The sequence below is a fragment of the Adiantum capillus-veneris genome, chromosome 18 (assembly GCF_014529385.1).
Source record: "Adiantum capillus-veneris isolate H3 chromosome 18, ASM1452938v2, whole genome shotgun sequence".
In the NCBI taxonomy this organism is placed as follows: Eukaryota; Viridiplantae; Streptophyta; class Polypodiopsida; order Polypodiales; family Pteridaceae; genus Adiantum; species Adiantum capillus-veneris.
This window is the reverse complement of record NC_140948.1, coordinates 105,078,258-105,096,884: the sequence shown is the minus strand read 5'-3', so window position 1 is coordinate 105,096,884 and position 18,627 is coordinate 105,078,258. Positions and strand designations below refer to the sequence as shown.

The window sequence follows — 18,627 nt, the reverse complement described above, 5'->3', positions numbered from 1 at the left end:
TTCAAGGCTAACGTATCTGCTGTCTTGATTGAATGGATGCAGGTGAGGACTCTATCCTTGCTTGGAATTTTTTTAGCTTGAAGCAAATGTCTGTCCATGAGTACACTAGCTTGTACTACTTGGAAAGTACTTCTTTAATGGGTTACGTTCATTGTATACTAGAACGAGGCCTCATTGTTATATACCATGTACAAAGATAATTCTAAGACTAAGTTGCTTTTGTACTAATCTTTGCCCTTTCTCTAAAGCCAGCTGCCTTTTGAATGTTAAAGTTCATTTATGTCTTATTATTTAAATAAAAACAGCCACAGCCACACACACACACACGCACACACACACACACACACACTATTGGAAGAGAAAATCGGGTACTAAGAGGTGTAGAGAAACGATGTACCATATGCAACTTCGCATATGATAAGACCCTACGTATTCGAAGAATCCTCCTTGGGCTCTTTAGGTGGCTTTTCTCTTTATTATACAAGGCAACATGGACAATTAAGGAATAGCTCATGCCAAAACAAAATAGAAGGGCAAAATATAAAGACTACTAGAAGGATTGCAAATGTAAGCACTTGTCTCTCCCCCTTGCAGATGAAATGAGGAATTCTTCATTAAGTTGTAAACCATGATCACAAGCATGACGAGAGGAGAATGTAGAGTTGTGTGAGTGCTTCCACCACACTGTAAGCACTCCATGGCTGCCCACATATACTCTACATGGACATAGAGTGAGCTAGATTAGCACATTGTGCTTTCGAGCCTCTAAGAATCGAGAGAAAACTACTTTAATTAGCTACATGTGCTGCTTTTTGCATGTGTAGTCTATAATTTCCTTGTTCACCGAAGTACAAGGCATTACTCGTTATGCCAAACCCAACCGAGAGGGTTAAAAGGACACCCTAACCAATATAAGAAAAGAGAGCACGAGGCCTGAAGTATATTGGTAAAATTTATTTCATTCCAAACTTAAACATACTCCAATAAGTTTTCTCAACTTTTAGACTGCTGTGCTGGCAAAGTTGAAATTCATTTAAAAATGTAGTTTCTGACATTTTAGCAAGCCTCCACTCAATAATCACCTCATGTTGACGCAATTAAGTGCACACACGAACTCAATTATACTATACAATCAAGACTTAAATTTGGAATCTTCTCTTAGGTCGTTGCAAGGGGAATTTGTGGAGAGGAATCATAATATGGGATATATGGTCATACATTACTCTTTGACCCCGTCTCTCAATTTCTTGTTTGTGGGTCCAAAGAACATCACCTTGCGACCGTGTGAAAGCCCTAGAGGAGTCATTAGTAACTCTGTGAAACATCTTCTTAATTCCACTCTTTGTCTGCAGATGTTGATTCAAACGCCATAGCCAAAAGCTTCGCGTGCAAGAAAACCGCGCTCATCGCTCCTTTTAAACTTCGAAACCTTAGTGAGGACGTTTTCCAGGTATCTCTTGGCAATTTTAAGGAGGCTAGTCCACGTAAAAAGATCGTGCCTTCCTCTGAATGAGAAGGTCTTAGGGGCTACGCAGTCTGCGTTCAATTCAGTACAGATTGACACATAAGTGTTAATGGGAATTATTGATGCTAATAAACAGCACTGAAGCTTCTGCAACAGAACTCTCAGATGTATGTTGATGCGGTTTGTTGTTGCTCTTGAAAGCTCAGTTATTACTTTCAGATTGTTGGGAGGTTGATGCTAGGGTCTCCAGTAAGGAAGTATAGATCGATCCTCACCTCTGGAAAGGCAAGAGAGCGATGTACGCTGCACAGGAAGGTCATGCACATACTCAAGCTGGTGTAAACGGGACTCCTGCGCCACCCATGGCGACCCTTGCATCAGCTCCAGATTATGGACATGCATACCCAGGGTATTCTGCAGATGGGTACTCGTACTATGGGTATCCTCAGCAAAATAACCCTCCTCATTCTCAGCACATGGGAGGCTATGATAATTCAGCAGCTTCCTACCATCCTGCTAACTCCTACCAGAATTCTGGCTCTTACGTGGACTCTGCGCATTACCAGGCATCTTCTACTTACTACAACCCTGCAGCACCTGCATATCAAAACCCGGGGTCTTATCAGCACAGCTTTTCTAACCAGTGGACTGGAAACAGTTATGGGAATTACGGCGCTTATCCTGGCTATCAAGGGTATTCGCAGCCAGAGGCAACTGGCCCGAATCAAGCTGCAAATAATCAGTATACCCAAGATTATCAGCAACAGTGGGCAAATTATTATGCAAGCTTACAAAATGGATGCAAGGTAGAGGATGCAGATGATTGTACTGCACCTGGGACAGAACCGGCAGTCACAGAGAAACTTCCTGTTAGCCAGCCCCCACCTCCTGGGACTCAGCCTGCGTGGGACCTTAATGAACCAAGCTACCCAGATGTTACCATTCCTCAGGTATGGATCTTTTAATATTGAAATTGTGCTGATTATTACCTACACGCTTCACATCCTCTTTGTTAGAGAGAGAGAGAGAGAGAGAGAGAGAGAGAGAGAGAGAGAGAGAGGGGGGGGGGGGGGGGGGGGGGTGACCCCGGATATTGCAAAAGCCATGCAATTCCCCCCCACGTCACAAATCCATCCTGGAGGCCCACTCTAATCAACAAACAACAAACTACCATCCACAGTGGCTGCGCATATGGACAAACCCAGAAATAGTGCCTCAAAGACTCAGGTTCCAAAGTACAACTCTAACAAGTTGGATCATGACCTGTGACTGCCGACCAAGTTCTTATAGGCAATCAATTATGTGCTATCATCCACATGAAAACACATATCCTACGGCTAATTCTGAGGGTCCGGATGCGTGACCAAAACTATTGCTCGAAAGCTGGGAGGATGCGCTGACCCTGCAGACAGATCCGGTCTTCCTGCTCACTCCACTAGGATATAGACTAGGCACTCTACAAATGATCCCAAATGTAGTCCACGAGTTGGATTTTTACCAGCGAGACATTTTGGAGGGCAATTTACTGAGGTTGGTATATATGCAACCCCTTGCCTCCATTGTATCACATAGTCAATTATTCATTGCCAAGGTTGATTGGTTCAGGAGACTCTCTCTCTCTCTCTCTCTCTCTCTCTCTCTCTCTCTCTCTCTCGTGCTTGGTCTCTACGTTTCCGCATCGTCGTCTGAAGATCTTTGGAGGCAAAGCTGCTCAGAGAAGTTGAGAAGATCACTTCGTTGCCGATGTCCTGCTTCCCCACTCTCTGCTACCTGTGTTTTAAAACGCTGCCGTGTCCCTTGGTTGGTGCCGCTCTCTCCCCATAGCAGCGCTTCAGCACGCTGTCCGATAGTCCTTGGCGACGCCCCCAGTGCCCCTGCGCGCGTTTTGAAACGCCGGCATTGGCGGCACCTAACGCCCCCTTGTCATCGAGCATTTTTAAATGTTGCATTGCTTTGGTTGTTTGTGGAGAACGTCGCCGGTTAAGAGCCCCGCACCCTGCGTTTTAAAATGCTGTTCTATGTAGCGCCCTTGGCGACGTCCGTCCCCTATGAACTCTTCTGTGGCCAACAATTTAGAATGCTTTCTCGGCCACCCCTCCCCCCTTTTTGCGAAGACAACGGCCACCCCTTCCCATTTCCATTTGCGTTTTAAAAACGCTATCACAAAGGAGTGATTGGCACCTTAGGGAAGCCAAGAGGGATTTGTTGTCATTGTCTTGGATCGAATTGGACTGGCTATGCTGAGCTTTGAGGAGCGGCTTTGTGCCAACCTTGCGGCCATTGTTGAAGGACTTTTGTTGTGGAGCGGTTTGAAAGGGAGAAGTGCAAAGTGAAGCTCAAGAAAGGGATAGCGGATTTTGCGGAGCAGCTTGGGAGGATTCAAGCGTGGAGCCCACTTTGTGTGGATCTCTCTGTGTAGAGGAGTGGATGAGCTTGTATATTTTGCGGCTTGGTTAGTGCGGTCACCCTTGGAGTGCGAGAAGGATTCCCATATTACCAGATCTTGCAATTTCAACATGGGCCCCCCTTGCTCGAGTGCTAGCGACAAATTGAATGGCAGTAACTACGCTCATTGGAATTTGATTATGCGACTCTGGTTCTCATGGAAAGGGTTATGGGATATTGTCGACGGCTCGGAGCCTCGTCCCATGAGGGATCCTAACAACAAATACTCCCGCCTTCAAGATGACAAATATCTCAAATCGAGTGTTGATTGGTGTAACAGGCATGGTGTCACCAGGAGGTGTATTTTTCCTGTTGCCTTCTGCAAATAAGTATTAGATATATTTATTTTATTTTTACTTGTTTGTCCCAAAACCCTTGAAATGGTGCAAGTGGACATTGCATGGCCAGTATGAAACGGCTGCAGCCAAATGGGTTTCTCACATCGGGGATCTAGGTCGGTCAGACAGGGACTGCCCGGGCCAGTTAGCACTGAATTCTGATGAGTATGGAAGCTCGTGTGCGCCAAACTGGAATTTGGGCCACTCGTCAAGTCACTGCAACTTTATAAGTTGAAAGGGGCCAATAAATTAACCCACCTTGTGGATGTTGGTCAAATGGTAGTCTTCAATGATGGTCAGGAGACCGATAGGGACGCCATGGAAGCATCTCCTAAAATTTAGGGAACTACTATTTTTGATCGGAAAATGTGTTCACGTCATTAGCTCAGGAATGACAAGGGGAACATTTTATTGCTCTGCTGCCAAGTCAACTGACGCACCAGTTGAGATATTTTTAGCAGGGAAAGCCCAAACTCGGAAACTGGGCGACGTGTCAGCCTGTGAGCGATTCTGCCACTCTGGGAGGCAAAAACGAGCTGCATATCAACAAAGGGGGCACCATTTTCAGCCTCAGGTGGATTGTAGCAGGTATAGAAGCTATGGAATGCTTACCTTGCCCTCTATGCACAGTATGGTGACGGGAGTGATGCCCCGCACGCTACATACTGCTCTCTTTCTCCCCTACGTACAGTATGTTATGCCCCACTAGTGGGCTTCTCATTTGACCTATGTACAGCTGTGGGGAAATATGCTTTCATGCCGAGGCAAGAGCCTCTTTGCACAGGAACCGGTGTAGCTAGCTGTTGCACCAAAGCAGGTCCACGAGAGGGTGATAACCTCTCGATTGCGCAGTAAATTCAGCACTGTCTACTTGCTGTTTTTACTCTGTTTTGAGACTATTTTGTGCCCGGGATGCTTCCAGAATCAAGGGGCACCAAGCCCAAGGTGCAGGGAACAGTGTAGGGACCGTCGTGTGCCCAAATCAGGTAAAAAATAGGACTGAACCAGAAATTACAGTGACCTGGAATTTACTGTTTTGTGCTCCCGACTGAGGGATAACGCCAGTGGGATAGAGTCCTGAGCTTGGAAACTGATTCGGATTAATTTCGGTATCGTTATGTTGTCGAAATTCTGCCGAATCTGGAGCGTACTAGCTGGATGCAGGTGTTATCTTCCAGGGACTCTCTTTTTGTAATTCTCTCTCTCTAAATTAAAGAAATACCGAAAGGGGCGCCAGTCTTTGGGGCCTACAGGGTGTCGGTCTCGTGTGCACAGTGACATTCTAGTCGCTGGACGCAACTGTGTTCTCTTCCCTTCTCAATGCTCTGTGTAAAGTTAACAGGTAATTGAAATAGTACCGCCCTCTACGTTGTATAGGCCGGTTATATGGTTCCATCGACGGGATAGTCACTTTTTCTTCAAAAAGTGCAGCGTGGATTGTTGTGGGTGAAAGCAACACAGAGCTTGTCGATATGGCAGAGAAGAGAGACCAAGTACCTGAAGAGGGATCTTCCTCACATGGCGCAGAGAAAATTCCTTCAACTCTTCAAGAAGAGGACAGGTTGTTTAGAACTCAACTGCGTTGTTGCATGGACATGTTTCAGCTGTTGGCTAACAACCCAAGGATGCAAGAATTCTTACAGGCTCTGACATAGGGTTTTCAGCCTCCTACACAAGGCATGACTGAGCCGTCGTAGGAAAAGGAGATTTCCAATGCGCAGAGGACTCATGATGCTCGAGAGAAAGCACATGTGGTTGAGCAACTAGCGGTGTCCAATGATCCAAAGCAACTTGCTTTAGCTGGACAGGAACCGTTTGTGAATGGTCAAGGGAGCAATGAACAGGCTATGCGTCAGACCCTTCCATTACCTAATACTTATCCTGGTTATTTTGGAGGTGGTTCAGTGTTTCAAGCTATGGCTGGACCTTCCACAGGTTATATGCCAGGGAATGTGTTCGGGACAATGCAAACAGGCATGGGTAACCCTATGTACGCGAACATGGGTGTCCAACCAGGTTTTCAGGGTGCCTATGGCCAGTTTCGAGTGCCTGGAACACAATTTGATATGGCTGGTTTTTCGCAGCCATACGTACAAAATGCAGATATGACAGGGAAAACAGTTGATGCGAGTGCTGGAATGAACACTCATGGAGCACCACTGTTACAGGCACCTGTTTATGATAATGTGGCTCCTTTGAGTCAGCCTAAGGATTACAAGGAAGGTGGGTAGGGAGTGAAGTTTGAAACTTTCAGAGGAACCGAGGACCAATTAAAGGCTTTGACCTTCATACAGCAGTTCGATGCAGCTTATGTTGGAGGCAACTTCACGGAATCTTCAAAGATACGCAAGGCTGCCACTTTCTTGAAAGGGAATGCGCTTCAATGGTGGACCGCATTGTTGAACCAAGGTCAAGCCCCAACAACGTGGGTCCAATTCAAACAACTTTTTGCGCCTGCATGGTTGACAAACACTTTTGAAGTGGATGTGATGACGGAATGGCACGAGTTGAATGCTAAACAGTGTGCGGATCTGGAAGAGTACAATAAACGGTTTTGGGCCGCACTGTTGCCAGTCACCTCTTACAGTTTTGTGCCTTTGTCAGAACAAATTGAGAAGTACTGTTGCGGATTGCCCAAGAAAATCAGGGACTACTGCACAAAGACTACTGCCATGAATATGTTTCAATTGATAGAGAATGCAAGAGTGGCCAGCAATCTGTCGAAGGGAGATTCCGATGGATTTAATAGCCACAAGAAAGGGGCCCAGGGCAAACAGTTTTCAGCCAAGGGCAATGTTGCAGCAAAGCCTTCTGAGTCTCCTGCAAAGAAGCCCTCCATTGAAGAAGCTGATACGTCCAAGAAGCAGTCTAAATCTTCTTCGGAACGAGGACAAGGACAAAAAAGGCATTTTTCTGGCAAAACTTTTCAAGAAAGGAAAGCTCTTAGGGAGGCCAAGAAATGCTACATTTGTGAAGAGGAAGGACACTTTGCAAATGAGTGCCCACAGAAGAAGTCACAGGATAAGGATGACAAGTCAGACCATAAAGGGAAGAAGCCAAAGCCGAGTGCAGGACTTGTTCCAGATTTGGTTGGAGATCAGCCAAACACAGATGCCACGGAGCTGTGCAGAGCTTGGGGCAAAGTTAGAGACCAGACAGTGCTGGTTTTCTTTGATCCAGGAGCCCGTGCAAATTTCATATCACCAGAATTGGCATCAAAGTTGGGCATTCGTGCAGAGGAGATGGGTATGACAGGCGAAGCAGGTTTGGCATGCCCAGGACATTCAGAGCCTGTTACTCCCATTCTGGGAAAGCTTTGTCTGCACATTCAGAGCTATGTGGATGCGGAAGAATTTCATATTATGCCGCTTGAGGGCTGTGATGTGTTATTGGGTATCCCATGGTGTTACAGGTTGCATGCTATGGTGGATACTTACAACAAAAAGATTACCCTTGTACATGGAGGAAAGACTCATGTCCTTGATGTAAAGCTTAAAGGCGAGTCTGTTCCAGTTGTTTCTCCTTCTGCTATTTCATCTGTAATAAAGAATCATCTTTCTGCGTACTTGATCTTTGCAAAAGAAGTACCTCAAGTTGTATCTAATTTGTCTACCTTAGATAAAGACATGTCAACTTTTTTGAGTGGTTTCAGTGATTGTTTTTCGGACTCTTTGCCAGGGGAGTTACCTCCTGAGAGACCTGAGGATCATACTATAGATCTTGTGCCATGTTCTAGTCCACCGAATAGACCACCATACAGGATTAGTGTAGCCCAGCAGAAAGAGATTATGGGTCAGGTCAACGAGCTTTTAGAGAAGGGGCTGATTCAGCCCAGTTCATCCCCTTTTTGTTCGCCTGTACTCTTAGTGTAGAAGAAGGATGGTTCATGGCGCATGTGCATTGACTATCGCGCCTTGAATAAGAATACCATCAAGAACAGGTTCCCCATACCGAGGATAGATGACATTCTTGATCGGCTTGAGGGAGCGTCATTGTTTACAAGAATAGACCTAAAGAGCGGGTATCATCAGATACGCATTAGACCAGAAGATGTCCATAAGACTGCGTTTAGGACAACATTTGGTCTCTATGAGTTTCTTGTCATGCCATTTGGTCTCACAAATGCTCCTGCCACATTTAATAGAATGATGGACATAATTTTTAGACCACATAGAAACTTCGTGGGTACCTTCTTTGATGACATGATTGGAGCGTCATTGTTTACAAGAATAGACCTAAAGAGCGGGTATCATCAGATACGCATTAGACCAGAAGATGTCCATAAGACTGCGTTCAGGACAACATTTGGTCTCTATGAGTTTCTTGTCATGCCATTTGGTCTCACAAATGCTCCCGTCACATTTAATAGAATGATGGACATAATTTTTAGACCACATAGAAACTTCGTGGGTACCTTCTTTGATGACATGATTGTCTACTCAAAGTCTGAAGAGGAGCATAGGGATCACTTGACCGCAGTTTTCAATGAGCTACGCAAGAATAGGCTACTCATTAATGCGAAGAAAAGTGAGTTCTTTTTGCAAGAGATTCACTTCCTTGGGCACATTGTTTCAAAGGATGGGGTACGCATGGATCCCGCTAAAGTGGAAGCAATTAGGTCATGGCCAGACTTGAAGTCCGTACATGGCATTCGAAGCTTTCTAGGCTTATGTTCCTATTACAGGAGGTTTATCCGAAATTTTGTTGAGATTGCTTTTCCACTCCATGCACTGCAAGGAAAAGGAGTTACTTTCAAGTGGACAGCCAAGGAAATTTTCGCGTTCAAACACTTGAAAGAGAAGCTGACTTCAGATCCGGCAATTTTTTTGCCAGATCTTTCTAAACCTTTTGTGGTTCAATGTGATGCGTGTGGCCATAGTCTTGGTGCAGTTCTAATGCAGAATGGCCGAGTAGTCGCATATGAGAGCAGAATTCTTTTGAAGACTGAAAGGAACTTGCAAGTCTATGAGAAAGAATTGCTGGCAGTAATTCACGCTCTCACTAGTTGGAAACACTATTTGCTAGGGGCTGATTTTGTTGTCCAAACGGAATATCAAACCTTGCGATATTTTCTTACACAGACGAAGTTGTCTGAGAAGCACATGTGATGGGCAAACATCTTGTCAATGTTCCATTTTCAGATTGTGCATGTGCAAGGGAAAAAGAACGTGGTGGCTGATGCGTTGTCACGAAAGCCCCAAATTTCAGCTGTGTCAATTCCGTACCATTGTGAACTAGACGAAATGAAGACACAATATGTTGAAGATTCAGATTTTGCAAGGATCTATGACCAGCTTGTTGACGGGCAACATCATGAGCACTATATGCTTAAGAATGACTTTCTCATGATGCATGGAAAGTTATGCGTTACTAAACAGTTACGGCCAAAGATTTTGATGGAAAGTCATGCTCCACCTTATGCTGGGCATCGTGGAATTGATGCGACAGTGAAAGGGGTTGAGGCATTCTTCAATTGGCCAGCTTTGCGTCAAGATGTTGACACATTTGTAAGATCATGCTTAGTATACCAAAAAGTCAAATTTGACAGACAAAAGCTGTAACAGACTTGGACACTCCAAGTCAAGAATCGACCGCGACAGCACCAAATAACCACTTCAAAACAATTCACAGATCACAATAGATTTGCACTGGCCCGGCGGAGTTCCGTGCCTAGAGATATTGGCCCCAAAGACTGGCGCCCCTTCCTGTATTTCTTTTTGTATTAATCAATCATCAAAGAACAAGAGAGTGGTTAGGGTTTCACTCTCAGACTCTGCGTCTAGATGCTCTGAGAAGTGAGGCCCTCACCACTAATTTAAAGGTTACAAGGGATGCCCAAAAGCAGAGCCCCAAAAGCTTTTAAAATCAAAAGCATCAATTCTCTCTCTCTCTTAGAGAGTCTTTTCTCTTTTTTTTTTTATAAAAAAAAGCAAAAGCAAAATTCGCGTCGCTCATCATTTTCCTTTTTTTTTTTTTTTAATAATAATCCGCCTCCGCGATTTCCGGAATTTAGGGTTTTTGGCAAAAATTAGGGTTTGCAAGAATTTTAGGGTTTCTGCTGTCCGCCACGTCATCACTTCGTGACATACCCCCCTCTTGAAAGCATTGTAATTGACCGCGATTACGCCTGCAAAACCAACAAAAGCCATAAACCGTCTTAGCAGACACTGACTGTTAGTACCTACGTACTAGGAACGCACATCTAGCACATGTACAAAATCGACAGTCACATCACACGACATCACAGGACATCACCAGACATCACAGGACATCACATGACATTCAACATTCATTCGGATCTTAGACCATGATTTATCGGCAATGTAGCTAGCAATCACATCTAGGTCCAATCGGGACCTCGTCGATGTCTGATTGACTAACCCCTATTGCAACCATGTCTATTCGAGATCAATCAGACCAAAATGCTGCAGTCATTTCGGCTATCAGTTCCTGCACTCACAAGAAGTCAAGAACAAATCAGTATCATAATCAGGAATTCCATTTCATAAAGTCATCCAGCAGAATACTGTCAGCTCTCAGTATCCCTGAAGCTCAAAGAGACATCAGTGACTTTAGTATCAAAATCGAGGCATCTGTTGACAAAGGAGCGGAGTAACTCCCCTCTTGTGCATCCCACTGCACCAGATCTTCGGCCAAGCTGAGTTTCTGGGTTCCATTTGGAGTAGACTATGCTAAACCAAAACATCAAGGTAAAGTTTCACAATCCGAGGAGTATCTGCTAGGTCCTCCTCCTCCATCCACTTCGCATCAAATGCAGGAAAGTTCTTGAACTTAACCAAGAACCCGCCTTCGGACTTTACCTTTCTTCGTATCATTATGTGCCAAAATCTGTTCAGGAACAAGGATCTCCTCGTTTTCTTCCACTTTGGGTTGCTCATCAGGCTCCCCACCATCAGGCACATCACCCTTAACAGGTTTCAAGAGACTCACATGCAATGCATTATGAATCCTCCAAGTATCTGGCAGTTCCAATCGGAAGGAGACATCATTTATCTTGTCAGTGATCTGGAAAGGTCCGTAGTATCACATACTAAGCTTTGGAAAAAGCCTCTCCTTTCCCTTTTTCTTTCTTAGGTGTGCCTTCTCAAAAGTAAGAGCACCCAATCATCCTCCTTCAGTTTCCAGTCGCGACGATGGCGATCCGCTGCCTTTTTCTGTCGTTCTTGAGACTCCTGCAGAGTCTCGCGAACCTTGGCAAAAGCCGTATCCAAATCTCGCGAATATTCATCCGCTTCAAATTTCTAATCTTTCGTGCTCAGGAAGGATGGAACCTTCGCAGCAGTTTCAACAATCTCACATGGCATCTTCCCCGTTGAAGAGTGTATCGTGTTATTGTAGGCAAATTCCACCAAAGGTAAGTTCTTTTCCCATTGAGTCTTCTGATGCGAGATACAAGACTTCAATAAATCTAAAATCACTGAATTGGCAATCTCAAATTGCCCGTCAGTCTGCAAGTGGAACGATGACGAGAACTGCAACCGCGTGCCAATGTTCTCCCAAATTGCCTTCCAAAACAAACTCATAAATCTGGGGTCTCTGTCGGAGACAATCGTCTCAGGCGTGCCATGTAATGGGAAAATCATCGTGATCATTCTGTATTCTCGGGAGATTAAAAAAAATGAAATCCATTTCAATATTTTCCCAGGGGCGGGTGGGTATGGGTAAAGGCTGTAACAATCCCTGTGCCTTATGTCTGTCAAACTTGACCTTCTGGCATACCAAGCAACTGCGCACAAACTCTTCCACATCCTTCTTCAGTCTCCGCCAAAAGAAATCTCTCTCTACCCCTTTCATGGTGGTAGCAATGCCGCGGTGACCCGTAAAAGGTGGACAGTGGCAATCAGTCATAACCTTTTCCCTCAACGGCTGTGTAACTCACAACATAGTCTTTTTCATCAAGTAGCCTTCCTGAAGGGAGTATCCAGCTACTGTCTCCCCATCCAGTATCCGTGTGAAAATATCTGCAAAACCTGTATCTGTGGCATACTGATTGACCATATCCTCGAAGCTCCTATGATGTATCGCGGAAATAGCCAGAACCAATGGTTTCCGAGACAAAGCATCTGCCACCACATTCTTCTGTCCCTGCACATGGACAATCTGGAAGTGGAACTGTGACAAGATGTTCACCCACCGCATCTGCTTTTCCGAAAGCTGCTTCTGTGACAAGAAGTAGCGCAAACTCTGATGGTCTGTAAAGACAGTAAAATCCGCTCCGAGTAGGTAATGCCGCCACTGAGTAAGAGCATGGATAACTGTCAAAAGCTCTTTCTCATAGATCTGTGCTGTCATCTCCGGCCTAGAGAACAAACGGCTCTCGTAAGCTATGACATGGCCTTCTTGCATCAAGACCGCACCCAGACTACGACCACAAGCATCACAAAATACTTCAAATGACTTTTGCAAGTCCGGCAAAGTCAAAATAGGTCCCGTAGTCAATTTCTCTTTCAACGTCTGAAAGGCAGTCACCTCTGTGGGTCCCCACGAAAAAGGTACTCCTTTCTGTGTCAAGGTATGCAAAGGGGAAGCAACCTCTGCAAACTTTCGTATGAACCGCCTGTAGTACGAACACAGTCCCAAGAAGCTTCTAACTTCATGGACATTCCTCAAATCGGGCCAATCACGGATAGTCTCTATCTTGGCCGGGTTCATTTGCACTCCTGCTGTTGACACAATGTGTCCCAAAAAGTGTATCTCTGGTAGGAAAAATTCACTTTTCTTAGCATTAATCACTAATGTGTGATCTCGTAATGCCTGAAAGACTTGAAGCAGATGATCTCTGTGTTCTGCCTCATTCTTGGAGAAAACAATGATGTCGTCAAAGAAAGTGCCAACAAATAGCCTGTACTCTCGAAAAATCCTGTCCATCATCCGGTTAAATGTCGCAGGAGCATTGGTTAAGCCAAAAGGCATCACCAAAAACTCAAATAACCCAAAAGTCGTCCGAAAAGCTGTCTTGTAGACATCTCCTGGTGCTATCCTGATCTGATGATATCCACTCTTCAAGTCAATCCTGCTAAAGCACGAGGATCCCTGTAACCTGTCGAGTATATCATCGATCCTAGGAATCGGAAATCTGTTCTTGTTGGTGATTTCGTTGAGAGTGCTATAATCGATGCACATTCTCCAAGATCCGTCTTTCTTCAAAACCAACAACACTGGAGGGCAATACGGTGAAGTACTAGGCTGGACAAGACCCTTTTCCAAGAGGTCTTTCACTGAGTTCATAATCTTTTCATTCTGTACTCGGCTCACACGATAAGGTGGCCGATTCGGTGGCGTGCTTCCAGATATCAGATCAATGGTATGATGTTCAGGCCCTCTCAAAAGCAATCGGCATGAGCGTGGAGAAAAAAAATCTTGGCGTTCTTTTCTTCAGGTCAAAACATATTCAACCTTTATCCATCGTTCAGTTCTCCCAAAAGAATGAGTAAGAAAACTGAAGTTCATCAAGTACAATCTCTAAGCCCTTCATTTATCAAAGTCGCTTTATCGGCCCGGTAGTCAACCACGGCGTAGTTCTTGTGGTACCAAGGGATCCCGAGTAGAACGTCACTCACGTGCCCTGAACACCCCTGTCATTGCAAACGAAGTTTGCCAATGCTCGGTGTAAGGGCAACATCCCATCCGGGTGCCAGTCGAACTACCTCCGCCTGTGGCGTCAGTCTGTCGGGCGTAGTTCCAAATCGAGCCGCCAATTCCAAGTGAAAAGAAGTTGGCCTTGGCTCCTTCAAAAGAGCTTCCTGATCCTTCGCTTTGCCCTGAAAGCGGCAAAGTTTGTACTTTCATTCATTAGATTCGGTGCAGGTCCCACGCCATGTGGTACCAGTTCTGCTTTTCTATCTGCCTTTTCTGCCACATTCCTCAGCTGCTCTCGAACTCTCAGACCTGTCGTCGTTTTTATCATGCTGTTCTTTCTGTGCCGTATCAGGGCACTTCGCGGAAATATGTCCATGTTCCCCGCATCCAAAGCACTTCCCCTCTCTGATGAAGCGAGCTCTCTCCTCAGGAGTAAGCTTGGGTCGTGCATCCTTTTTTTGTTCTCTGGGTTGCTCTTTTTCATTCTACTTTCATTTCCAGAACTCTGTTCGGCTCGTTGTGTCATGGCCTCATCTGTGGGGTAGGTCAGACTGCCAGAGTGAATGGCAAAGCCCCGCTTTGCATGACTCATCAACTCCTGAATAGAAGCCGACTTCTGTTCCAAGCAGTGATCTCGGATCTCTGTAGGTAGACCCAAGGTAAACCGCTCAATCTGTTCTCTGAACGAGATCTTCTTGAATGAAGAGGCGGGTAGAAAAGAGCTCCAGAATCTTTCACAATAAGAATTCACTGTATCGCTCTTGGTCATCCGGATGGTTCCAAGCAGCTCGTATATCTCGCTCAAACTCTTGAGTCAACCAAGAAGAAATAAAAAGCCTCTTGAATTTCAGCCATGTAACTGGCACAGTCTTGCTTAATAGAAACGTGGACCACCAAGTACGAGCATTCCCCTTAAAGTAAGAGGCAGCTCTCCGAATCTTGGAGTGCTCTAAATAGCGTCCTCCCGCGAAAGTGATGTCAAACTGTTGTATAAAAGACAAAGCCTTCGAAGCATCTGAGTATCCTGAAAAGTATCAAACTTAATCAAGTGGCCACCTTCCTTAAACTCTCGGACTTTCTTGCTTTTATCTTCGAGAAAGTCATACTGGTTGGCTTTGTAAAAACTCTTCTTGTTCGCATAAAACTTTCCGTCATCGGAATCTGAGTTGTCTGTAGACGAGTCCTCAGTAGAACTGTCAGTCTCTGGGCGAGATGTAGCCTTCTTTGCCTTTTTCTTGCCCGTTCCGAAGCTTTGTGTCTTGCTTCGCTTTTTGCTTTTTTCTGTCTTCTTCGCTCTAATCCGAGGAGCTAGAAGAACTGTCAGAAGAAGAAGAAGAAGAAGAACTGGGTACTCCTTCAAATCGAACACGCTTCTTCCGTTTCTTTGCCTTGTCAAATGTCAACTGACGACCCAAATATCCCGGGAAGTCAGTGCCTTTCTTCTGCTTTTTGCCGTGCTTTTTGGCTTTCTTTTGCGTGTCAAAAAGTTGATCAATCCGTGCATCAACCACGTTCTCCAGTTCCTTCTCCGTATATTTCTTGGAGGCAGAAGGTTTCTTGAGAGCAGGTTTCGGGAGTGGTGTTGTGGTTCTCTGCCACTCCATCTATACCTCTTTCAAAAAGGTCTGGTTCATATATTTTGCCATCTTCGGGTCCTTGGCAAAATTGAGCATCATATTTGTTGCATCGCTGATCAACTGGCGACGCTCTATCTCTCGCCGCTCCGCCTAAGTAGGCCAAGGCGGGCCATACTCTCTGCCTGAATCTTCGTTGTGATCCCAGCCCGCATCTCCAGATGCAGAGGGAGTCGACTGATCAATGCCTGAAGCCATAGGTGCCGCGGAAAAAAAATTCGGGGATCGGATTTCCCGTAGAAGAGAAATCGGCCGGGCTCTGATACCACTGTAACAGACTTGGACACTCCAAGTCAAGAATCGACCGCGACAGCACCAAATAACCACTTCAAAACAATTCACAGATCACAATAGATTTGCACTGGCCCGGTGGAGTTCCGTGCCTAGAGATATTGGCCCCAAAGACTGGCGCCCCTTCCGGTATTTCTTTTTGTATTCATCAATCATCAAAGAACAAGAGAGTGGTTAGGGTTTCACTCTCAGACTCTGCGTCTAGATGCTCTGAGAAGTGAGGCCCTCACCACTAATTTAAAGGTTACAAGGGATGCCCAAAAGCAGAGCCCCAAAAGCTTTTAAAATCAAAAGCATCAATTCTCTCTCTCTCTTAGAGAGTCTTTTCTCTTTTTTTTTTAATAAAAAAAAGCAAAAGCAAAATTCGCGTCGCTCATCATTTTCCTTTTTTTTTTTTTTTTAATAATAATCCGCCTCCGCGATTTCCGGAATTTAGGGTTTTTGGCAAAAATTAGGGTTTGCAAGAATTTTAGGGTTTCTGCTGTCCGCCACGTCATCACTTCGTGACAAAAGCAACCGGGATTGTTGCAGCCATTGCCAATCCCTGATAGGCCATGGGAAAGTATAGCAATGGACTTTATCTTTGATCTTCCAAGGACGCAAACAGGAAATGATGGGATTTGGACTATCATTTGTAGGTTCAGTAAGCAGGTCCATTTCATTCCTGTTAGGAAGAAGATAAAGCCAGAACACATGGTCAAGATATTCATGAGCAATATCTTTAAATATCATGGGATGCCTCAGTCAATTGTCAGTGACAGGGATCCACGTATGACGAGTCTTTTTTGGAAGGCATTGTTTGAGAACATGGGCACTACGCGCAAGTTCTCTTCTTCGTTTCATCCGCAAACTGATGGACAGTCAGAAGAGGCAAATTCTACTGTCTTGGACCTACTCAAATGTTATGTGTCAGAGCATAAGGCAACTTGGGAACATCATCTTTCATTGGTTGAATATGCTTACAATAACACTGTGTATACGTCAACAAGTAAGGCACCATTTGAGATAGTGGAAGGAGGGAAGAAAGTCCCGCTCATTTTGCAGAGTAAGGACAAGATATTTGAGGCAGACAAGTATGTGCAAGATATGGATGAAACATACAGGAAGATAAAGATTGCTCTTGAGAAGACTTAGGCTAAGCAAAAGAAAGTTGCTGATCGTCACCGTCGTGAACTTGTATTTTCACTTGGTGATTGGGTACTTTTGCGCTTTGAAAAGGCCAGGTTAAGGAAAAGGAAAGGCAAGGAACGCTTGTTTCCTAAGCTCAGTATGCGATATTATGGTCCTTTTCAGATTTCAAAAAAGATCAGCGATGTAGCTTACAGGTTAAAGCTACCAGAAGGCTGGAAAATACATAATGCTTTTCATGTCAGCCTTCTAAGGCCCTTTGTTGGTGATGTGCTAGAGATTATGCTTGATGAGGAACAACCCGAAGTGGGAAGAATTGGATGAAATCCTTGTTCCTGAACAGATATTGGCACATAAAGAAAGAAAGGTTAGAGGAAAAGTTGCAAGACGCTATTTGGTGAAGTTCAAAAACTATCCATCGTTAGATGCCAAATGGATGGAAGACTCTGAATTGGTTGATTCACCTCAGCTGTTGCAATTGTATCTTGAAGCCTTTCAGATGGAACCCAGAGTGACTTGATGCAGCCTTTTTGGAGCAAGGCAAGAGCATGGTTCATGATGCTCAAGAGAGTAGTTAAGCAATTGTATCTACTCTTTCCATACAGAATTTAGCTACAGAAGTTTGTGCTCAAGAGTACACTAGAAGACTTCTATGCTTGATATATGTGTCGTAGCCAGGTTGGTGGGATTGTTTAATCGTCCAACGCTATATTTCCGGAAGCATGTATATCTTGGATTCCCATCATAGAATATATGTGATATCAGGAGATATCTGCATGTATTATTGGCATGCAAGCGAGGTCGCTTGCAGTATTTCAAGGGTGGGGTGTGTCACCAGAAGGTGTATTTTTCCTGTTGCCTTCCGTAAATAAGTATTAGATATATTTATTTTATTTTTACTTGTTTGTCCCAAAACCCTTGAAATGGTGCAAGTGGACATTGCATGGCGAGTGTGAAACGGCTGCAGCCAAATGGGTTTCTCACATCGGGGATCCAGGTCGGTCAGACAGGGACTGCCCGGGCCAGTTAGCACTGAATTCTGATGAGTATGGAAGCTCGTGTGCGCCAAACTAGAATTTGGGCCACTCGTCAAGTCACTGCAACTTAATAAGTTGAAAGGGGCCAGTAAATTAACCCACATTGTAGATGTTGGTCAAATGGTAGTCTTCAATGATGGTCAGGAGACCGATAAAGACGCCATGGAAGCATCTCCTAAAATTTAGGGAACTGCTATTTTTGACCGGAAAATGTGTTCACGTCATTAGCTCTGGAATGACAAGGGGAACATTTTATTGCTCTGCTGCCAAGTCAACTGACGCACCAGTTGAGATATTTTTAGCAGGGAAAGCCCAAACTCGGAAACTAGGCGACGTGTCAGCCTGTGAGCGATTTTGCCACTCTGGGAGGCATAAACGAGCTGCATATCAACAAAGGGGGCGCCATTTTCAGCCTCAGGTGGATTGTAGCAGGTACAGAAGCTATGGAATGCTTACCTTGCCCTCTATGCACAGTATGGTGACGGGAGTGATGCCCCGCACGCTACATACTGCTCTCTTTCTCCCCCACGTACAGTATGTTATGCCCCACTAGTGGGCTTCTCATTTGACCTATGTACAGCTGTGGGGAAATATGCTTTCATGCCGAGGCAAGAGCCTCTTTGCACAGGAACCGGTGTAGCTAGCTGCTGCACCAAAGCAGGTCCACGAGAGGGTGATAACCTCTCGAT

General features: G+C 45.0%; 1 protein-coding gene across 1 annotated transcript in view; it reads left to right on the top strand.

Annotated features, from left to right (window-relative positions):
• The first annotated feature begins 1,271 nt into the window (after positions 1-1,271).
• The window catches only part of SAC3A (SAC3/GANP/Nin1/mts3/eIF-3 p25 family), a 71,318-nt gene continuing 53,962 nt past the window's right edge, over positions 1,272-18,627 (top strand). Inside the window, exon 1 of the mRNA XM_086489044.1 lies at positions 1,272-2,415. Coding sequence (XP_086345170.1) covers positions 1,762-2,415 — 654 coding nt within the window. The 5' untranslated portion in view covers positions 1,272-1,761. The remainder of the gene's footprint in view (positions 2,416-18,627) is intronic.